The sequence below is a fragment of the Leucoraja erinacea genome, chromosome 26 (assembly GCF_028641065.1).
Source record: "Leucoraja erinacea ecotype New England chromosome 26, Leri_hhj_1, whole genome shotgun sequence".
NCBI classification, from domain to species: domain Eukaryota; kingdom Metazoa; phylum Chordata; class Chondrichthyes; order Rajiformes; family Rajidae; genus Leucoraja; species Leucoraja erinaceus.
Genome location: NC_073402.1, coordinates 13,029,956 through 13,049,299, shown reverse-complemented (window position 1 = coordinate 13,049,299; position 19,344 = coordinate 13,029,956). Strand labels below are relative to the sequence as shown.

The window sequence follows — 19,344 nt, the reverse complement described above, 5'->3', positions numbered from 1 at the left end:
AATTTGTTTGGTTGTTTTGTTGTTTGTCTTTTGCACAAAAGTCCGCGAGCATTGCCACTTTCATTTGACTGCACATCTCGTATGTGTATGTGACAAATAAACTTGACTTGACTTGACTTATTGAGTTCTTGTGTTATATGTTATGTTGTTGATAGGAAATAGGAGGAGTTCTGTCTTGGATATAACCTGTGATGTACACTTTCATCCAACAATGGTTGCAAAGAGAGTCAAATATTTCCATTCCCCATGGATTAAATACTTGGCATAATTAATCCAAAAATTCACCACACCATATGAAATTAAAGCATTATCAGTTTCCAAGGAGTTTCCTACATTAATAACATGAATGCCCATGCTACAATCAATTTAAACTAGATTTAACATGTTATGGACCATAGAATGTAAAGCATCGAACAGTGCAGCACAGAAACAGCCCTTCAGCCCACATTGTTGATACCGAGAACGATGCCAAGACCAACTCTTATCAGCCTGCACATAATCCATATACCTCAATTTCCTGCATATTCATGTGCTTATCCAAAAGTATCTTGAATGCCACTAGAGTATCTGTCCACCACCACCCCTTGCAGCACATTGCAAGCACTCACATTCCACTATGTAAAATAAACTTGCTCCATACATCTCCATTAAACTTTGCCACTCTCCTCTTAAAACTATGCCCTCTAGTATTTGATAGTTCAATCTTGGGACTGACTGTCCACCCTATCTATGCTACTCAAGCTTTTATATACTGTCGTGGGATGACGCCTGTATGGTCGTGAGTAGTTGCCCAAAGATTCGTACATTTTTCTGGTCGCCGCTGGATTTTCAACATGTTGAAAATTTTCCGCAACCTGCTGCGACTATGATGGGTGCCGGCAAGTTGCCGAAAAAATCTCATAAGTTGGACAGGCCCTTTGTACTCAATGCCCTGGCCAATAAAGGCAAGCATACTAAATACCTTAGGTACACAAAAAAGCTGGAGAAACTCAGCGGGTGCAGCAGCATCTATGGAGCGAAGGAAATAGGCAACGTTTCGGGCCAAAACTCTTCTTCAGACTGATCGGGGGTGGGGGAGCGAGGAGAAGAAAGGAAAAAAGAGGAGGAGCCCGAAGGCTGGGGGAAGGGAGGAGACAGCAGGAGGGCTGAGGAAGGGTAGGAGACAGCAAGGATTAACAAAATTGTGAGAATTCAATGTTCATGCCCCCAGGATGCAGACTCCCCAAACGGAATACGAGGTGCTGTTCCTCCAATTTCCGGTGTTGCTCGCTCTGGCCATGGAGGAGACCCAGGACAGAGAGGTCGGATACGGAGTGGGAGGGGGAGTTGAAGTGCTGAGCCACCGGGAGGTCAGGTTGGTTATTGCGCACCGAGCGGAGGTGTTCGGCGAAAAACTAAATATATAACAAATACCTTCCTCACCACTCTATCTACTCATGTTGCCACTTGCAGTGAGTTATGGACTAGGACCCCAAGATCTCTCTGTACATCAGTGCTAATTGGTGCATAGCTTTAGTGTATTTCCTTACTTTCACTCAGTATGCAAACAACTTCCATCTCTATAACAAGCAATGCATGGCCATCAATACAAATCAAAGCATTTCCTATCAGTTTAGCAGGGGAAGAAAATGTCAGGAATCATGCTTTCTAAGACATAATGATCTCAATTTTCCAGTCCTAGGTGACAGGATTGTGATCAAGCCAGAAATGTATTTATAAAGATTTAAGGGGGTGTGTAGAATGGATATCCTGTCTTCTGAGATGATTAAGAACCCTACGGGGGATTTGTTGTATCCAAGAGCAGCAATGATATCAAAATCACTGAACAATCAGAGTGAAGGATTTCACTGGTCACAAGCCAGCACGTTAAAAGAAGAGAGCAAAATAAAACCTAGAACATGCTAATTATTATTTTTTTTTTTAAACTATTTTTAAAACCAATCAATTTGAAAATCCTTTTATGAGGAAATGACAGTTCACACCAATACAATTATATTTTCAAAGGCTTGGAGAATGTTCAGTGGTAATTATGTCTTTGAATATTCTTAGAAACTCCCCAATGCATCAATGAACCATTTTCAAAGGGAGGTGTGTAAAAATCGAACGTTAATGCCAAATCTCTGACTATTGTTTATAACTGCAGCCTAATCGGAAAGGAGGTTCACTGATTGCAATGTCTGCATTTCCTGATTTTAACCACACGTGAGCAGATGCTAGAGATTGCTGGCAGTTTTGTAAGGTAAGGCACACCCTGGATTAATGCCTCTTGAGCTTCCCCATCTGCAGGTTTTCAGGAGAATTTAATTCATAGAACCTGAATGAGGACATTTGCACACTGCCCCGGATATCTGCCAAACCACCCATTGTTTTTTTTTCTGGGATTGAATATCACAGCTTGGATATATTTTTGCAGCTTACTCACTTCCACCCTGCCCCGCACAGATTGTGTGTGGTCAATTGTAAGGAGTTTGTACATTCTCCCCAAGATCTTTTTAGGCTTTCTCCTGTAAGCGGTTTCCTCCCACACTCCAAAGAAGTGCAGGTTTGTAGGCTAATTGGCTTGGTATAGATGTAAATTGTCCCTTGTGTGTGTAGGATCGTGTTAATGTGCAGGGATCGCTGGTCGTCACGGACTCGGTGGGCCGAAGGGACCGTGTTTCCGTGCTGTATCTCTAAACTAAAATAAAACAAAACTACTTAACACTCATGCTGCTTGTCTCCCCGATGTTTCTCTTCAGCTGGAAATCTGATATCATTATGGTACAAATGTTACAAGCTTGGGTCTAAATGCTTAAGAGGATCATCGGCTTAATGGAATCAAATCATCCTGAAATAAACACTCCGACATAAACTGATAACTTTACTGTGTCTCTTCGAGATTGTCCATTTTTCACCATGGTAGATAAATGACAACAGCTTACAGAAGCGACAATTGTCACTGTACACAAGTATAACATTGAAATAAAGCTCTGCGCATTTATGTTGATACTTTGAAGTGATTGCTGGAGTTCCAACATACTAGAGCATAGAGGTATACTTACTTTTAGAATATCTCCTTGCTGGAGCTTGAATGTCCGGGATTTCAATCGGATTCCTTTACCTGGTTGTGTTTGAATAGAATAGATGCATTCGTGGGTGTTGCTGTAATTAGCTGGGTAATTGGGTGAAAGGAGAATGCCTTCATTTCCAGTCACACTGGCTCCACATTCAGCTGTAACAAAATATCAAAAGAAGCATTTTTGAACATAAGATCTGACATTTTAGATTATTATCTTTGAATTCAAAAGAAAAGAAAAAAAAAGAAAATCTGAACGACCATTTCACCATTATCAAAATACATTTTCCCTCTAATCTAAGTGCATTCATTGAATTGCCACTCCTTCCTTTATGACATTGCCACGACAGGAGTATTCATTACCTGAAGATACAACATCAGGATTGATTGAGGAACCTGCAATTAACTGCTCTGCTGTGGAACTTAGGTCTATGTAAAATAAATTGTACAACTATAACTATTTCACTCAGAGATTCTCAAATACCTTTGAAAGAGCTACATGGGTTAGATACCTATCTTGCCATTACAGGAATCCATTTCTTCATTCAGAATTATATGAACTTTAGGGAAATCTAAGAGGAAATTAAATAATATACATTATTGTAAATATCTGTGAGAGGGAACAAAATAAGTCGGGAACTGTACCCACAATATGACCACTTAGTTACTCCAGCATCCGAATAAATTCCTGTTGGCCACTTTGTACGTTTGTGCATTGATTGCTTTGCCGTGCGCTGTGAAAACTGGATTGAAATTCAAGCACGTAAGATAGCAAAGACAACCAGCTGGAAGCAGCAAGGAGCATGATATTTCCAATCAATTCAAGTATAATGACTACCGTTCCTACCGAGTGTAAAATTACTGTACATACATACTGGTGCACAGTTAGTAATCACCTTGAATTCATTCTCATGATAAACTGCCAACTGACGCACTAATTCATGCATTTTTCTCTTTTTTTTTGGTTTGTGTTATTTAGCTTAATAGTCACCCTCTTAACAAAGCTCTAAAATGTCCTGTGGATGACAAGCAGCTCAGTCAAAAAAGAATGAGGCAAGTTGGCACATTAGGAACAACATCAAAGGGCACATGATATGCAATCCCACAAGACTCAAACTGGCTAGCAATGTGCTTTCAGTAATGGAGCTATTTATTCCATTTCATTTTCTATAACGCTATTCTCTGCAGGAGAGTTATTTGACACAAATGAAAAATGCAGGGAGATATTTAACATGTGTCCAACAACAGTTCCCAACCTCCCAACTGGGTGCAATTTGTTTACATTTATTTTGTGCCTTGTCTTGGTCTCCAGCCTTCTGGCTGTGTTGAGTTTGGGGATTGATTGCCTTTGGATATCTCATCTGGCCCAGTGAGCAATTGATGTGCTCGCATGGAGGAGGCTGTTTTACTGATGAGCCATGGTGGAAACAGCTTCACTGGTGGAAACAGAAGATGGAGGAGACAGCAACTGAAAATGTGACCTGATAGATGGAGGGGATGCGACTTGGCAGGAAGACAGACTGCAGTGAGGCTGGAGAAGAACAAATTTGACAACAATCAGGTTGCCATGAGAAGGAGGGGAATAATCTGATGGAGCTGCACTGTCATTTGATGAAGAGTGTGAAACGTTATAGTGGAAAAGTTAATTTTGGTAGCACAGGAGCTAGTCTAATTCAGCAATCTGTCTTCAGGCAAACAGAGATAATATTAAATGGTGAGGCAGGTTACATTAATGAAAGAGAAACTATCTATGGTGGGGGACTGAGCAAAACCACAAAATGCTGACATGATTCTACAAATGCCATTACAATCAAGCAACTCCTATATACCTCCTGCATGATTAATATCTCAGCATTTTTAGAGATGCACTGCCAAGTTACATGTTAGTTTATCAGTTTTTTCATGCAGTCAACATCCTATTATAGCATTAATAAAGATCAAGCATACTTTACCTCAATTTCTCTCCCTGTAGGTCTTTAACTTGGTTCTGAACAGCTCACAAGTCTGCCACAGCTGGGAACCCACTTCATGATTGCAAACATATGAATTCTACAGCTGCATGTGAGACTACGTTGGGTCCATTGACAAACAGTTTGCTCTATTGATCAAAGATAGACACAAAATGCTAGAATATATTCGGGTCGAGACCACTTCTTCAGCAGAAATCGGAAGAAGGGTCTGGACCCGACACGTCACCTATTCCTTTTCACCAGAGAAGCTGCCTGTCCCGCTGAGTTACTCCAGCATTTTGTGTCTATCTTCTGTGTAAACCAGCAACTGCACTTCCTTCCTACACATTATCTCTATTTTGAATCAAATGCAGGAGGGTCAGGGCAAGATGTAAGATTCTAAAGAGACGGCAAATCTATATTCATTGTCTTTGCAACCTTCATTACCAACAGGCAAATCTATCTCCTGATTTATCTTTGCTTCATTGTACACTTAATTTTTCAGCTTTTTGCTAACACAGAATACAAAACAACAGATACGAGTGGAGTGGTGCAAAGTAATAATTGGATTGAGCAGTTCTGACAGTACTGTAATGGATGAATAATTAACAACCATCAGCATCATTTCAGATTACATTGAGTTGAAATCAGGTCTCATTATTGTTTCCCATTCTAAACAATTCTTTCTTTTTCATGGGGCACATCACCACAGGCCATTATCTTACACATCTTATGTAAAAACAGAGAACTGCAGATTTATACCAAAGACTAGACTAAGTGGGACCCGTTGGGTCCCATGTTCACACGGGAGGGATGGTCCCCCGACGCAATATTCCACCTCTCCACCAATTCCAATATCGGTGGCCAGTGGAGGGGCTTTCTGGAGTGCTGGTATGGGTTCTTGGGGTGGCAGCTCAGTCCCTCAAGCCTGATCTGCTGGCAGCTCACTCACGGCTGGTGGGCTGGCAGTTAACTCATGACTATTCCTTGAAATTTCATTTCAAGCAGGGTGCAAGTCCACCAAATTCAAATCCATGTTCCTACCATTTCAAGCAGGGTGCAAGTCCACCAAATTCAAATCCATGTTCCTACCATTTCAAGCAGGGTTCAAGGCCACCAAATTCAAGTGCTGTTTCTTAACACTATGAGCAGGGTGCAAGGCCACCGAATTCAAGTGCAGTTTCCAACCACTTCAAGCAGGGTGCAAGACCACCAAATACAAGTGCAGTTTCATACCACTTTCAGCAGTTTTTCAGCAGGGTGCAAGGCCACCAAATTCAGTGCAGTTTTATTCCACTTCAAGCAGGGTCCAAGGCCACCAAATTCAAATGCAGCTTCATACCATTTCATGCAGGGTGAAACCACCATAAAACCACACAAAACACCAAACTCACAGTTCAGTAGACATTCTGTGTGTTCAGTTGATTCACAGCTCAGACAGATTCATGATCTTCCCCTCCACCATCATGCAGAGACTGAGCCACACCCACACTTCTGGGTTTTATAACCCCTCCCCCTCCTACCGGAAAAGGTGTGGCTTTCAGGGCGTGATTGACAGGAGAGACATTGTCAACATTTTTTAAACACTAATAACACTTTTATTTTTCATTGATGGGAAGAATTCTCTGCACCTGCTCAGCGGAGGGGGAACTGAGTAAGATGGCCAAAAATCACAGCCGCAAGTGTAGTGTTTTATCAAAAATTAATATACAGTGCAAACAGGATGCAAGTGCATTTGCAGTAGTGCCTTTCAACCTCAAGCCAAAGCTCCCAAGCCACCATTTGCAGTAAGTAGTGCCTTTCAACTTCAAGCCAAAACACCCAAGCCACCATTTGCAGTAAGTAGTTCCTTTCAATTTTAAACCAAAGCTCCCAAGCCACCATTTGCAGTAAATAGTGCATTTCAACTTCAAGCCAAAGCACCCAAGCCACCATTTGCAGTAAGTAGTCCCTTTCAACCTCATGCCACCATTTGCAGTAAGTAGTGCCATTCAACTTCAAGCCAAAACACCCAAGCCCCCATTTGCAGAAAGAAGTGCCTTTCAAATTCAAACCAAATCGCCCACCACCATTTGCAGTAAGTAGTGCCTTTCAACTTCAAGCCAAAGCTCCCAGGCCACCATTTGCAGTAAGTAGTGTCTTTCAACTTCAAGCAAAGCACCCAAGCCACCATTTGCAGTAAGTAATGCCTTTCAACTTCAAGCCAAAGCACCCAAACAACCATTTGCAGGCAGTGCCTTTTACTTCAAACAAACCATATTTTCATTTTCAAACCACATTAAGGTACTCACAGTTGTGTAGACATTTGTTCAGTGTTATTCAGAGCTCAGAAAGACGTGACCCTTGGCTTCATCCATCTTGCAGAAAGTGAGTGAGGCACACCACTTCCTGGTTTTATGGTCCCTCCCCCTCCCTCCAGCAGGGGCAGCAGAGAGAATGGTGATTTAAAAAAAAACCATTAATATCTCTCTGATTTGTCATAGATGGGAAAAACTCTCTGCATCTGTAAGGCGGAGTGGGGCTCTGGGCGAGGTGGCCAAAAATAACGGCCATAGGTGGTGGCGTTCTGTCGGAAATCACAGCACAGTAGGCCAAAAGCGGTCAAGGTCAGAGATTTAGTAATATAGATAGATACAAAGTGCTGGAGTAACTCAGCGTGTCAGGCAGCATATCTGGAGTAAAAGGATGGCTGACATTTCAGGTCGGGACCCTTCTTCAGGGTCATCAACCATCTTGACCTTTCCACTCCTCTTACCTACTCTAATCTCACCCCCTCTGAACATCAAGCCCTTCGCTCACTTCATTGAAGAAGGGTCCCGAACCAGGAACATTATCCATTCTTTTTCTCCAGAGATGCTGCCTAACCTGCTGTTAGAGTTACTCCAGCACTTCTTGTTTTTCTTCACAGCCTGTACACCGTTTTACCTCAGAAAGAGGAACAGCATTATGGTTTCAAAACCAGTTTTGCTTCTGGGACAGGTTTCTGTCTAATAAATGCAAACAAATTACATTTAAATGATATTGACACAGAGAAACAAATCAACAGATCGCCAATTTTCATCCAGCATTTGTTCAACTATTAACTTACATGTAAATCTATCCATTACTAGACTAAGTGGAACCCGTTGGGTCCCATGTTCACACGGGAGGGCTGGTCCCACAACGCAATATTCCACCTCTCCACCAATAACAATATTGATTACAATATGGTGGGGTGGGGGGTAGTTACCACCACCAACAACAATTTCCTACCATTTCAAGCAGGGTGCAAGGCCACCGAATTCAAGTGCAGTTTCTGACCACATCAAGCAGGGTGCAAGGCCACCGAAATTGTGCAGTTTCATACCACTTCAAGCAGGGTGCAGGGCCACCAAACTCAAGTGCAGTTTCCTACCACTTCAGGCAGGGTGCAGGGCCACCAAACTCAAGTGCAGTTTAATGCCACTTCAAGCAGGATGCAAGGCCACCAAATGTTAGTGCTGTTTAATGCCATTTCAAGCAGCGTGCAAGGCCACCAAATTGAAGTGCAGTTGCATACCACTTCAAGCAGGGTGCAAGACAACCAAATTGAAGTGCAGTTTCATACCATTTCAAGCAGGTACAAGGCCACCATATTCAAATGCAGTTTCATACCATTTCATGCAAGGTGCAAGGCCACCACATTCAAATGCAGTTTCATACAATTTCATGCAGTGTGCAAGGCCACCACATTCAACTGCAGTTTCATACCATTTCAAGCAGGGTGAAACCACCATAAAGCCACCATAAAACCACACAAAACACCACATAAACACCACACTCACAGTTCAGTAGACATTCAGTGTATTCAGTTGATTCACAGCTCAGTCATGACCTCTTTCTCCCCCATCTTGCAGACTGAGCCACACATACACTTCCAGGTTTTGTAACCCCTCCCCCTGCCCAACAGAAGGCTTTCATGGCATGATTGACAGGAGAGAGATTCTCAACATTTTTTTAAACACAAAAAACACTTTTATTTTTCATTAATGGGAAGAAATCTCTCCATCTGATGAGCAGAGGGGGACTGAGTAAGATGGCCAAAATCATAGTCGTAAGTGGTAGTGTTTTATCTAAAATCAATATACAATGCAAACAGGAAGTTGCAGTTACCACCACCAACAACACCCATTTGCCGTGCAGCATTTCAAAGTAGTTACCACCACCAACAACAACCATTTGTAGTGCAGCATTTCAAAGCAGTTACCACCACCACTGCCAACAACCATTTGCAGTGCAGCATTTCAAAGCAGTTACCACCACCAACAACAACCATTTGCAGTGCAGCATTTCAAAGCATGTAGGCATACCTTAAGGAGATTTTGCCCATACATCTTGAGATGCCAACTCACCTGCTGAGTTACTCCAGCATAACCCAATAAAAAGCTCCAAATGCAAATTTATAATGAGACGATAGCCCATATTTTTGCCAGTATAGATTTTGCAAAAATTTACCATTTTAAAGATTGAGTGATTGTGTAAAAGTATGCCCAATTGTTAATTTAAAAACATGAGGGTATTCACTTTGTAATGTGATGCTAGAAGTAGACAAAGTCTAAGTTGTCTTGAGCATCCTGTACAAAGATCTTTCAAATGTTGAGGGCAGGTAATCAAACAGTGTCATAGAATGAAGGCCCATTTGTGAAGAATGCAAACAGAAATCAAGCCCGAACTGGACAAACCCTGGTTCAATTCCCCCTTCTGCTTTATGCTCAATTCCAGGCTCTGCAGAAGCTTACATTGACTTGGAGCATTGCAGTATAGACTTACTAAAATGATATCTGGGGATAAAGTGAGATTATATAAACAAGAGCTGTGTTACACAAAATTTACAGGATTAAGGAGTGAAAATAGTTAAATTTTCAAGATATTCAGGGGAACGCATAGAATAGGTGATGAGAAACTATTTTCTGTGATTGCACAATCTATAACCAGGATACTGTATATAAATTGAATCAAATAGCATTGTTTTTTGCAGGGCTATGTGATGAAAATGAATTTATCTTTCAGTAAATCACTTCTGTGACCGTTTCCAGATTAAATCACATCAATTGGAAAGCTTGACGAACCATTTTTGTGTAATAAAAAAGGAACTACAGATATCTGTTTATACCAAAAATAGACACAAAATGCTAGAGTAACTCAGCGGGTCAGGCAGCATCTCTGGAGAAAAAGGATAGATATCGTTTCGGGTTGGGTCGGGTTAGGAGGGGAGGAGGGAGGGAAGTCTTTGTGGAAGTTACCTTAAATTTGGAGAATTCAATGTTCAATGTAACTCCTACAAACACCACCCCTTCCTCTTCCCCTCCCTCCACTAAAAGTTTGTTAACCACAGTTCACAATTACGTATCCCTCTCAGCCTCACACCGATCTCTATCCAGAAATCAGCCTATCATGGAACCTCCTTGCCCGAGTTAATCTATTGCCCTGATTTGTCCTTTTTTTGCTTCCATTTTTTTTCCCCATTCCCCCCAATCTGAAGAAAGGTCCCGACCCGAAACGTCACCAATTCATGGTCTCCAGAGATGCTGCCTGACCCCCTGAGTTTCTCCAGCACTTTGCATCTTTTTTTTGTAAACCAGCACCTGCAGTTCCATGTGTCAGCGTTGTATCAAGGTTCGCAGAATCTGGTCACTGGATGAACTGGGAAATAAGAACCGTCATTTTGTAGAACAGTGAGTTTGAAGATCCCACTACAGATAAAGTTTCTACATTTTGTGGACTTTTATGTCAGACGAAATGTTCTTCAAGAATGAACACCTCAGTATGACATGAAGAAGAAATTACCTGAGAGATGCCAAGCGAGGCAGACATTGCTCTTCGGTTTGGTTTCGAGGTACAGTGAGGAAACAGGCCCTTCGGCCCACCAAGTGCGGGCTGACCAATAAACAACCTTAACTAATTTGATCATACACACTAGGAACAATTTACAGAAGCCAATTAGCCTACAAACCTGCACGTCTTTGGAATATGGGAGGAAACTGGGGCACCTGGAACAAACTCATGTGGCCACAGAGAGAACAACAAATTCCACACAGGTTAAACCCATTTTCAGCAGTAGAATGCTCGTTTTGGTTTGTGTTGGCTGAATATATTTTAATACATCAATACGAATTTCCTTTAAAATTCACTCATTAGTCTTCATACTAATGAGATACATGTATCCCACTGACTGCAATTCTATAATGATTATATTCCAAACAGCAGAACTAATTTTGGGGTCTGGAGAGCCTGGAGAGAGGATTTACTTTCCTTTCTTACTTATAATCGTATACACTATAAGCTTGTTATATGTACCATTATAGGGTGTATGTAGGGACAATATTCTTCCCGGTTATGGTACCTAGAGCCAGGAGTTAAGTCCTCAAAATAAGGGGCTAACCTCTTCAAACGGTGATGAGAATAAATGTATTTAATCAGAGGGTTGCAATTCTTTGGAAATCTTCTAACCAAGAGGACTGTGGACATTAGGTCACTAAGGCAGTCGGATACATTTTTGGATAATAGGAAAACCAAGAGATATGGGACCAGCAATCACCCAGTACACTACACTATCTGACACACTAGAGTCAATTTTTACAACTTACCAAAGCCAATTAAACTGAAAAGCTCTGTGCAATGAAATCGTTCCAGAGCTGTTTTATTGATATTGAAGATATTTAAGGACCAGTCACAGTAACAGCATGAAAATACATAAAAGTATACATTTTAAACTGCATTTGTGTCAAATAATTTAATATCTTGCTCTTCAGAGACAGATGAATGAAAATAAATGTATAAAACTGAGTGGAGCTATGATTCACTCAATTCAAAACTATGAGTGAATAGCTGATGTTGTAAATCTCTGAACTAAAAGAGGATAAGATATTCATGGGAAACACTTTGAACATTAGGGCAAGGAGTCTCTTCTCACAGGATTAGCTGACTTGTGAAATAATTTGTCATCCAGAGCAAAGGCTATTGATTCTTTCAAAGGATGCCGGATACACATCCGCTTTTAAGCTTAAATCTAAAATCTGATAAATGTGGCAATCAGTCGAAAAAACAACATTGATTAACAACAGGAGAATTTAACCCTGAAGTGAGAATAGACCCGCTCTTTACAGAAGTTAAGATCATTATCAGGGATATCCACATGTAGAATATTAATGTAAGACGACAACTTAAAGCTTCACAACCCTGTGTTTAAGCCTTAATTTTGTTTCCAATAGATTTAATCGTAGCGGTTTTTGACACTATTATTTTGTCAAGATAATTGCTCCTCTTCAATGAGTATAGTTTTTTTAATGTTGATCTACCAAAATTTTATTTAAAGAGCATTTATAATAAGAATCTGAAAAATTCAATTGCTTACTTTTTTTTTAAATACATACATACACTCAAAAAAGTAATTTAAATGAAGAAGGTTATTCCAGTGATAATTACTGTGGGAATTATGCGAATCACAAAATTGAATCTGACACTTTTGTGCACAATCTACGCTAGTGTGCTTGGCTGTTTCCAAGGATCAGCAGTGCATCAAGTGATGCTATTATTCATACCACACACCATGCTGTCCACACCTCCAGAAATAGAAAGTCCCACATTATGGCTCTCACAGACAATCTCCGTCAAACTACGTGCACATCATGTTAGCTTATTGCTTAGATCATTGCTGAAAGGAACATTCTGCTGACACTGGAGAGCTTCAGATCTGGCTGCAGAACGTTGAACACCTTCCAACAGTTAGAGTATTTTCTCCAGCATTTAGATGCTGTGCTACTTAAGGTCATAAGTGATAGGCGTAGAATTAGGCCATTTGGCCCATCAAGTCTATTCCGCCATTCAATCATGGCTGATCGATCTCTGTCTCCGTACCCCATTCTCCTGCCTTCTCCCCATAACCTCTCACACCTGCACTAATCAAGAATCTACCTATCTCTGAATATTCACAGACTTGGCCTCCATAGCCTTCTGTGGCAAATAGTTCCACAGATTCACCATCCTCTGCCTAAAGAAATTTCTCTTTATCTTCTTCCTAAAATTCCTTTAATTCTGAGGCTATGACCTCTAGTCCTAGACTCTCCCACTAGTGGAAACATCTTCTCCACATCCACTCTATCCAAGCCGTTCACTATTCTGTATGTTTCAATGAGGTCCCCCATCATTCTTCTAAACTACAGCGAGTACAGGTCCAGTGCCAACAAACGCTCATCATAGGTTAACCTACTAATTCTTGGGATCGTTCTTATAAACCGCCTCTAGACCTTCTCCAGAGCCAGCACATCCTTCTTCAGATATGGTGCTCAAAATTGCTCATAATTTTCAAAATGCCTTATAGAGCCTCAGCATTGCATCCCTGTTTTTGGATACAAACCCTCTTGAAATAAATGCTAGCATTGAGTATGTTATCTTTACCACCAATTCCACTTGCAGATTAACATTTTGGGAATCTGTGCACCTCTGATTTTTGGGTTCTCACCCCATTTAGAAAATAGTCTACACCTTTATTGACCAGCGGTGCACAATTCATAATACCTCAGTTACTGGAGGCATTGCGGTGGACATACCTGGCCAGTGGGTTGAAGTCCTCAGGGTAAGAGTGAAAGGTGTTCTAATTTGCACCATATCCTACCTATGCCTCTTTGATGACCAAAGCATTAACAGGTTAAGACTAAATGTTTAAGAAGGAACTACAGATGCTGGAAAATCGAAGGTAGACAAAAATGCTGGAGAAACTCAGTGGGTGAGGCAGCATCTATGGAGCGAAGGATATAGGCAACGGTTCAGGCCGAAACCCTTCTTCAGACCATAAGGTTAAGACCATCTGTGACTGCCATTACAGAGCTATGTAACATTCAGAGGACAGACAATGTTGCCATGCACACAGATTGTCCTACTCTTTCTGAGTAGTTCCGGGTCACACTGATACTCAAATTTGTTGATAGAGCATCTTTCCAAATAGCTGAAACTGACTTCCGGCCTGCCTCATATTTTACTCATCACTAAACATTGGAGATGTCACATATGCAATGAATTGAAGAATGGTCTCAACCCGAAACGTCATCCATTCCTTCTCTCCAGAGATGCTACTTGTCCCGCTGAGTTACTCCAGCATTTTGCGTCCATCTTTGGTGTAAACCAGCATCTGCAGTTCCTTCCTACACACGTTGGACAATGGATCTGCCAGCCTTGAGCTCTTCCCACTGGTCTAAAACACCATCAATTGTCTCATAAAAAATTACCTTGATAACCTGGACCTTTTTATGAACAGGAAAGTTTCCATTCTCGTAATGTTTTGGTGGTTGTGGAGCGTAACAGTTTAATGATGGTAAATAGCAAGTTGTTTGGGAAACACACATAATTCATTCAAGCAGATGGACTCTGCATTTGATACTGCCCAGAATGGAACCTGGGGGATAAGTGTTATTCCCCAACTTCTGTGACTCCTCACAGCACTGCTCTCCCCCAACCATGGCAGCACGGATAGATACAACAAAGGCCATCGCATAGCTATGGACCATTCGCAGGACAGACAATGTGACCATACACTCAGATTGTGCTACTCTCTCGGGGGAGGTCCAGGTCACACAAATATTCAACTTTCCTGACAAAACATTTTTCCTAATAGCTGAAACTGACCTTGAAACTGCACCTCATATTTCGCTTCGGCAACTTACAACCCAGCAGGATGAATATTGATTTCTCTAACTTCAATTAACCCTTACATTCCCTCTCTCTCTGTCCCTCCCCCACCCTAGTTCTACTAGTTTCACTGTGGTCCTGTTGAGTTTCGCTGTCTGTATAGCATTATCACCCAGCCCACAGCCAACAATGGCTCCACCTTTTCTTGATCATCATCAGTTATTTACATAATTTGTTCTATATCTCTCAATATCACCATCTATATCTCTCGTTTCACTTTCCCCTAACTCTCAGTCTGAAGAAGGGTCTCGACCCAAAACCACACCTATTCCTTTTCTCCAGAGATGCTGCCTGACCCGTTGAGTTACTCCAGCTTTTTGTGTCTATCTTCAGCTGAAACTGACTTATGTCTTGCCTCATAATTTATTCATCAGTACACATTCGAGAGGTCTCAAGTGCAATATATTTGTGAAAAAAATCATTTCAGCTCATTAGATGGTGGTGGAAAATACCAACAATGTTCTGAGTATAAGATGTTGCTTCCATCATTTTAGTTTAGTTTAGAGATACAGCACGGAAACAGGCCCTGCAGCCAACCGAGTTCGCACCGACCAGCGACACCCGCACACTATCAGGATCCTGCGCACACTAGGGACAATTTATATCAAGCCAATTAACCTCTAAACCTGTACATTTTTGGAGTGTGGGAGGAAACTGAAAATCTCAGAGAAAACCCATGCAGTTCATGGGGAGAACGTACAAACTCCTTCCAGCCAAGCGGCAGTATTCAGGATCGGACAAGGTTTACTGGTGCTGTAAGGCAGTAGCTCTACCGCTAGGCCACCGTGCCATCTGGGGACGCCTTGCAGTACATAGCTATCATGGTTGACTTCTGCATGTTGGCATAATCTGACCAAATGCAGGCAGCAGGTGGTGTTGGAGTACGAGGACCAAGGAGCCACACAGCCTGAGGGCATGGAGCAGGACCTGGAGAACAGCAGGAATAGAAGGAGGTTTTGTTGGGAGAGGAGAGATATCCCTATTCAGCATTCACAACCTCATCTCCCAGCTGAGCAGAGAAGGCAGACATTGGTCACAAAGGAAATGAGAGACTCCTAATAAATAAACTTTTCAAAAGGAAGTTGCAAACTCACTATCCCCAGTGCAATCTAAGTTTCGCTCTCTGCACTGTAATTGTTACCAACAACAGACCGCACCACTAGTCAGGCGGGGAGCCCAGGTGACACATTATTCCCACACATCCTCCTTTGCAGGTCCACCTGGACACATTACAACACATGAATAAGTGAATTCCTGATTCAATCACTGAAATGGCTCGCTGTGACATCTGTGTTTCCTGATGTGTGGCACCTCAATTACAGAACTCTACACAAAATACACATTCCTTGGGGGATCTCCACTCTGCGGGTGTTAATAGTGGTCAAAAGCATGAGTGCTTTGGACAGGTGCCCAATAATGACAATAGATAATCAACATTATAGTCCAGTCAATGAGTGTTATGCCCAACACAAGATATTGACGAACTTGAAGCAGTAGGTCGATGAAATGCGATAACATTTCAAGCCAATGAACTCCACAGTCATTCAGCAACACGAAAATCCTCATGCAGCTGAGAGGGTCATTTTCAGCCATGGTACCAATTGACCACTGCAAGGTACACATTGAGAATGAACTGATGACATTTAAAGTACAGAAACATTATGATGAGCATTTGTCGGCCCCCCCCATCTTAAACCTATGTCATCGGGTTCTCGATCCCCCTACTTAGGGCAAGAGACTCTGCATCTACCTGATCTATTCTTCCCATGATTGTATGGTAGATAGATTAATGAGGACTATTGAAGAGGGAGAAAACAAAGAAAACCGCAACATTTGTGAAATACACATCAGAGAAGTTGCAGAGAATTAAAACCAACAAGAGAATGCAGATAATTAGGCAGTATATGTGCAGTGGAAAATAAGAATGTTACAAATGGATAATCACACAGCAGAACCAGCCTTTAAAGTGAAAACATACGCAAACTAGAAGAACTACACCTCATATTCCACTTGGGTAGTTTTCAACCCAATGGTCATAAGGAACAGAGCAGAATTAGGCCATTCGGCCCATCAAGTCTACTCTGCCATTCAATCATGGCTGATCTATCTCTCCCTCCTAACCCCATTCTCCTGTCTTCTCCCCATAACCTCTGACACCTGCACTAATCAAGAATCCATCTGTCTCTGACGGCCTCCACAGCCTTATATGGCAAATAATTCCACAGATTCACCGCCCTCTGTCTAAAGAAATTTCTCCTCATCTCCTTCCTAAAAGCACGTCTTTTAATTTTGAGGCTATGACCTCTAGTCCTAGACTCTCCCACTAGTGGAAACATCATCTCCACATCCACTCTATCCAAGCCATTCACTATTCGATATGCTTCAATGAGGTCCCCCTTCATTCTTCTAAACTCCAGCTAGTACAGGCCCAGTGCCGACAAATGCTCATCATAAGTTAACCTACTCATTCCTGGGATCACTCAAAACTCAAGGCACAAACTGTTTGCAATCAACATATCAATCGGAGTGAACAGCAGCTGCTGGCATTTCTGCATAACCTGTGATCAGTGTTGCTAATTGTTATGCATTTCTGGTTGCTTGGCCTGAGGTCACAGTTAATTGCTGCTGGACAGTGGGAATGCTTTCAGCTGCAGCAGTCATTAATTGACAATAATGCTAGATCTACCATGTTTTCCTTCCATTTTGAAGTTGATTTTTCCATCAGAGAAGTTCTGTGCTGCTTGACCTGTTCTCACAACGCTTGGAATTAGCAAAGTCAGTAGGAGGAACTCCCGGAGATAGGATTGAAAATGGCTACAAACTACTAAAAACAAACTACAGAAGCTGGTAATCTGAAATAAGATCAGACCAGGGCCAATGTTCTCACATATGTGTGGCACAATGGGGCAGCTGGTAGAGTTGCTGCCTCACCACACTAGATATATGAATTTAATCCTGACTCTGGATACTGTCTGTGTGGAGTTTGCACGGACCCCCCCTGTGACCGCATGGGTTTCCAGATTTCATCCCACATGGGTTTGCAGGTTAATTGGTGCATAGAGAGTGGATGAGAATGTGGGATAACATAGAACTAGTGTGAACGGGTGATCAATGGTTGGCTGGGCAATGAACCTTTTCCCATGTTGTGTCTCTAAACTAAATTCTACACATATAAAAACAGAAGATTTTGGAAACACTCAGCAGGACATGTGAACATCTGTAGAGAGAGACAAATAGTTTGTTTTTCAGGTCTCCTTTGACCTTCTTTGGATTGGCTGGCTTTTCCACAGCTTTTTCATTCAGTCCACAACCCTGAGTTTTCAGTTACCTGTCTTTTCAATTCTTGATACCACTCCATTCTTGCCCGCTTGTGATGCCTTACACTGTTCTGACAAGACCCATTATAGACATGAGCATCAGCATCTCTTTATCCATCGGGGCAGATCGCAACCTTTCAAACTCAATATCAATTTCAACAATTGTAATCGGTCACTGACCAGTCGGTGAAGGCGGGGAGGGGGGCAGAGGGGAAGCATCTAAATTTGGAGAGTGTAATGTTTATTCCATTGGGGATGTAATGTTGAGGCTCTATAAGACGCTGGTAAGGCCGCATTTGGAATATTGTGAGCAAGTTTGGGCACCATATCTGAGGAAGGATGTGCTGGCTCTGGAGAGGGTCCAGAGGAGGTTTACAAGAATGATCTCAGCAATGAGTTGGTTAGCCTATGGTGAGCGTTTGTCAGCACAGGGCCTGTATTCGCTAGAGTTTAGAAGAATGAGGGGGGGACATATGTCTCCTTGACATATTTTGCATATTTTGTAAGAATAGGAACCTTCTTCTGAAATGCTCTTCTTGTGGTGGACCTGGTTGATGTCTTGGCTCCTCAGTGCACAAGACCTTGCACCTGACACTTAGGCCATAAACCAGTATTTCAATGTTTTGTTTAGTTTAGTTTAGAGATACAGCACGTAAACAGATGCTTCTGTCCACCGAGTCTGCGCCGACCAGCGATCCCCGCACATTAACACTATCCTACGTTCCCAAGGGACAATTACAATCATACCAAGGCAAATAATCTACAAACCTGTACGTCTTTGGAATGTGGGAGGAAACTGGAGCACCCCACGCAGGTCACGGGCTGAACATACAAACTCCGTACATACATCACCCATGGTCTGGCTCGCACACTGACCTCAGTCTACATTGGGTCTCTGACTCTGGAAGGCAGCAATTCTACCGCTGCTCCACTGTGCCACCACACCATTACTATGCTGGGTGTTGAGAATGTAGGTGAGGTACTGAATGAGTACTTTGCATCTGTATTCACTGAGGAGTATGGCTTGGAGGACAGAAAAATCAGTGTGGAGAATACAAATAAAGAGGAAGAAGATTAGACTTTATTGCCCTCATCACAGTGAAGAATGTTGGGAATCCACTCTGGTGGATGTTTATGATAATGTAGTTGTGTGTCTTGTTGCTTTTTTCGTAGTATGACTGTATGGTAAATTGAGTTTGTACCATAATTGGTACACGTGACAATAAAATACCTTTGAACCTTAGAAATATGCAGAGACAGTTTGAGAGCCTTGGGATTTTCCATAATTGATTCACCTATGACATTTCATGGCCCATCTGGC

General features: G+C 42.0%; 1 protein-coding gene across 1 annotated transcript in view; it reads right to left on the bottom strand.

The window, feature by feature from the left end:
- csmd2 (CUB and Sushi multiple domains 2) overlaps positions 1-19,344 on the bottom strand; it is a 577,487-nt gene that overhangs the window by 344,610 nt on the left and 213,533 nt on the right. The window contains 1 exon segment of the mRNA XM_055656152.1: positions 3,042-3,211. Coding sequence (XP_055512127.1) covers positions 3,042-3,211 — 170 coding nt within the window.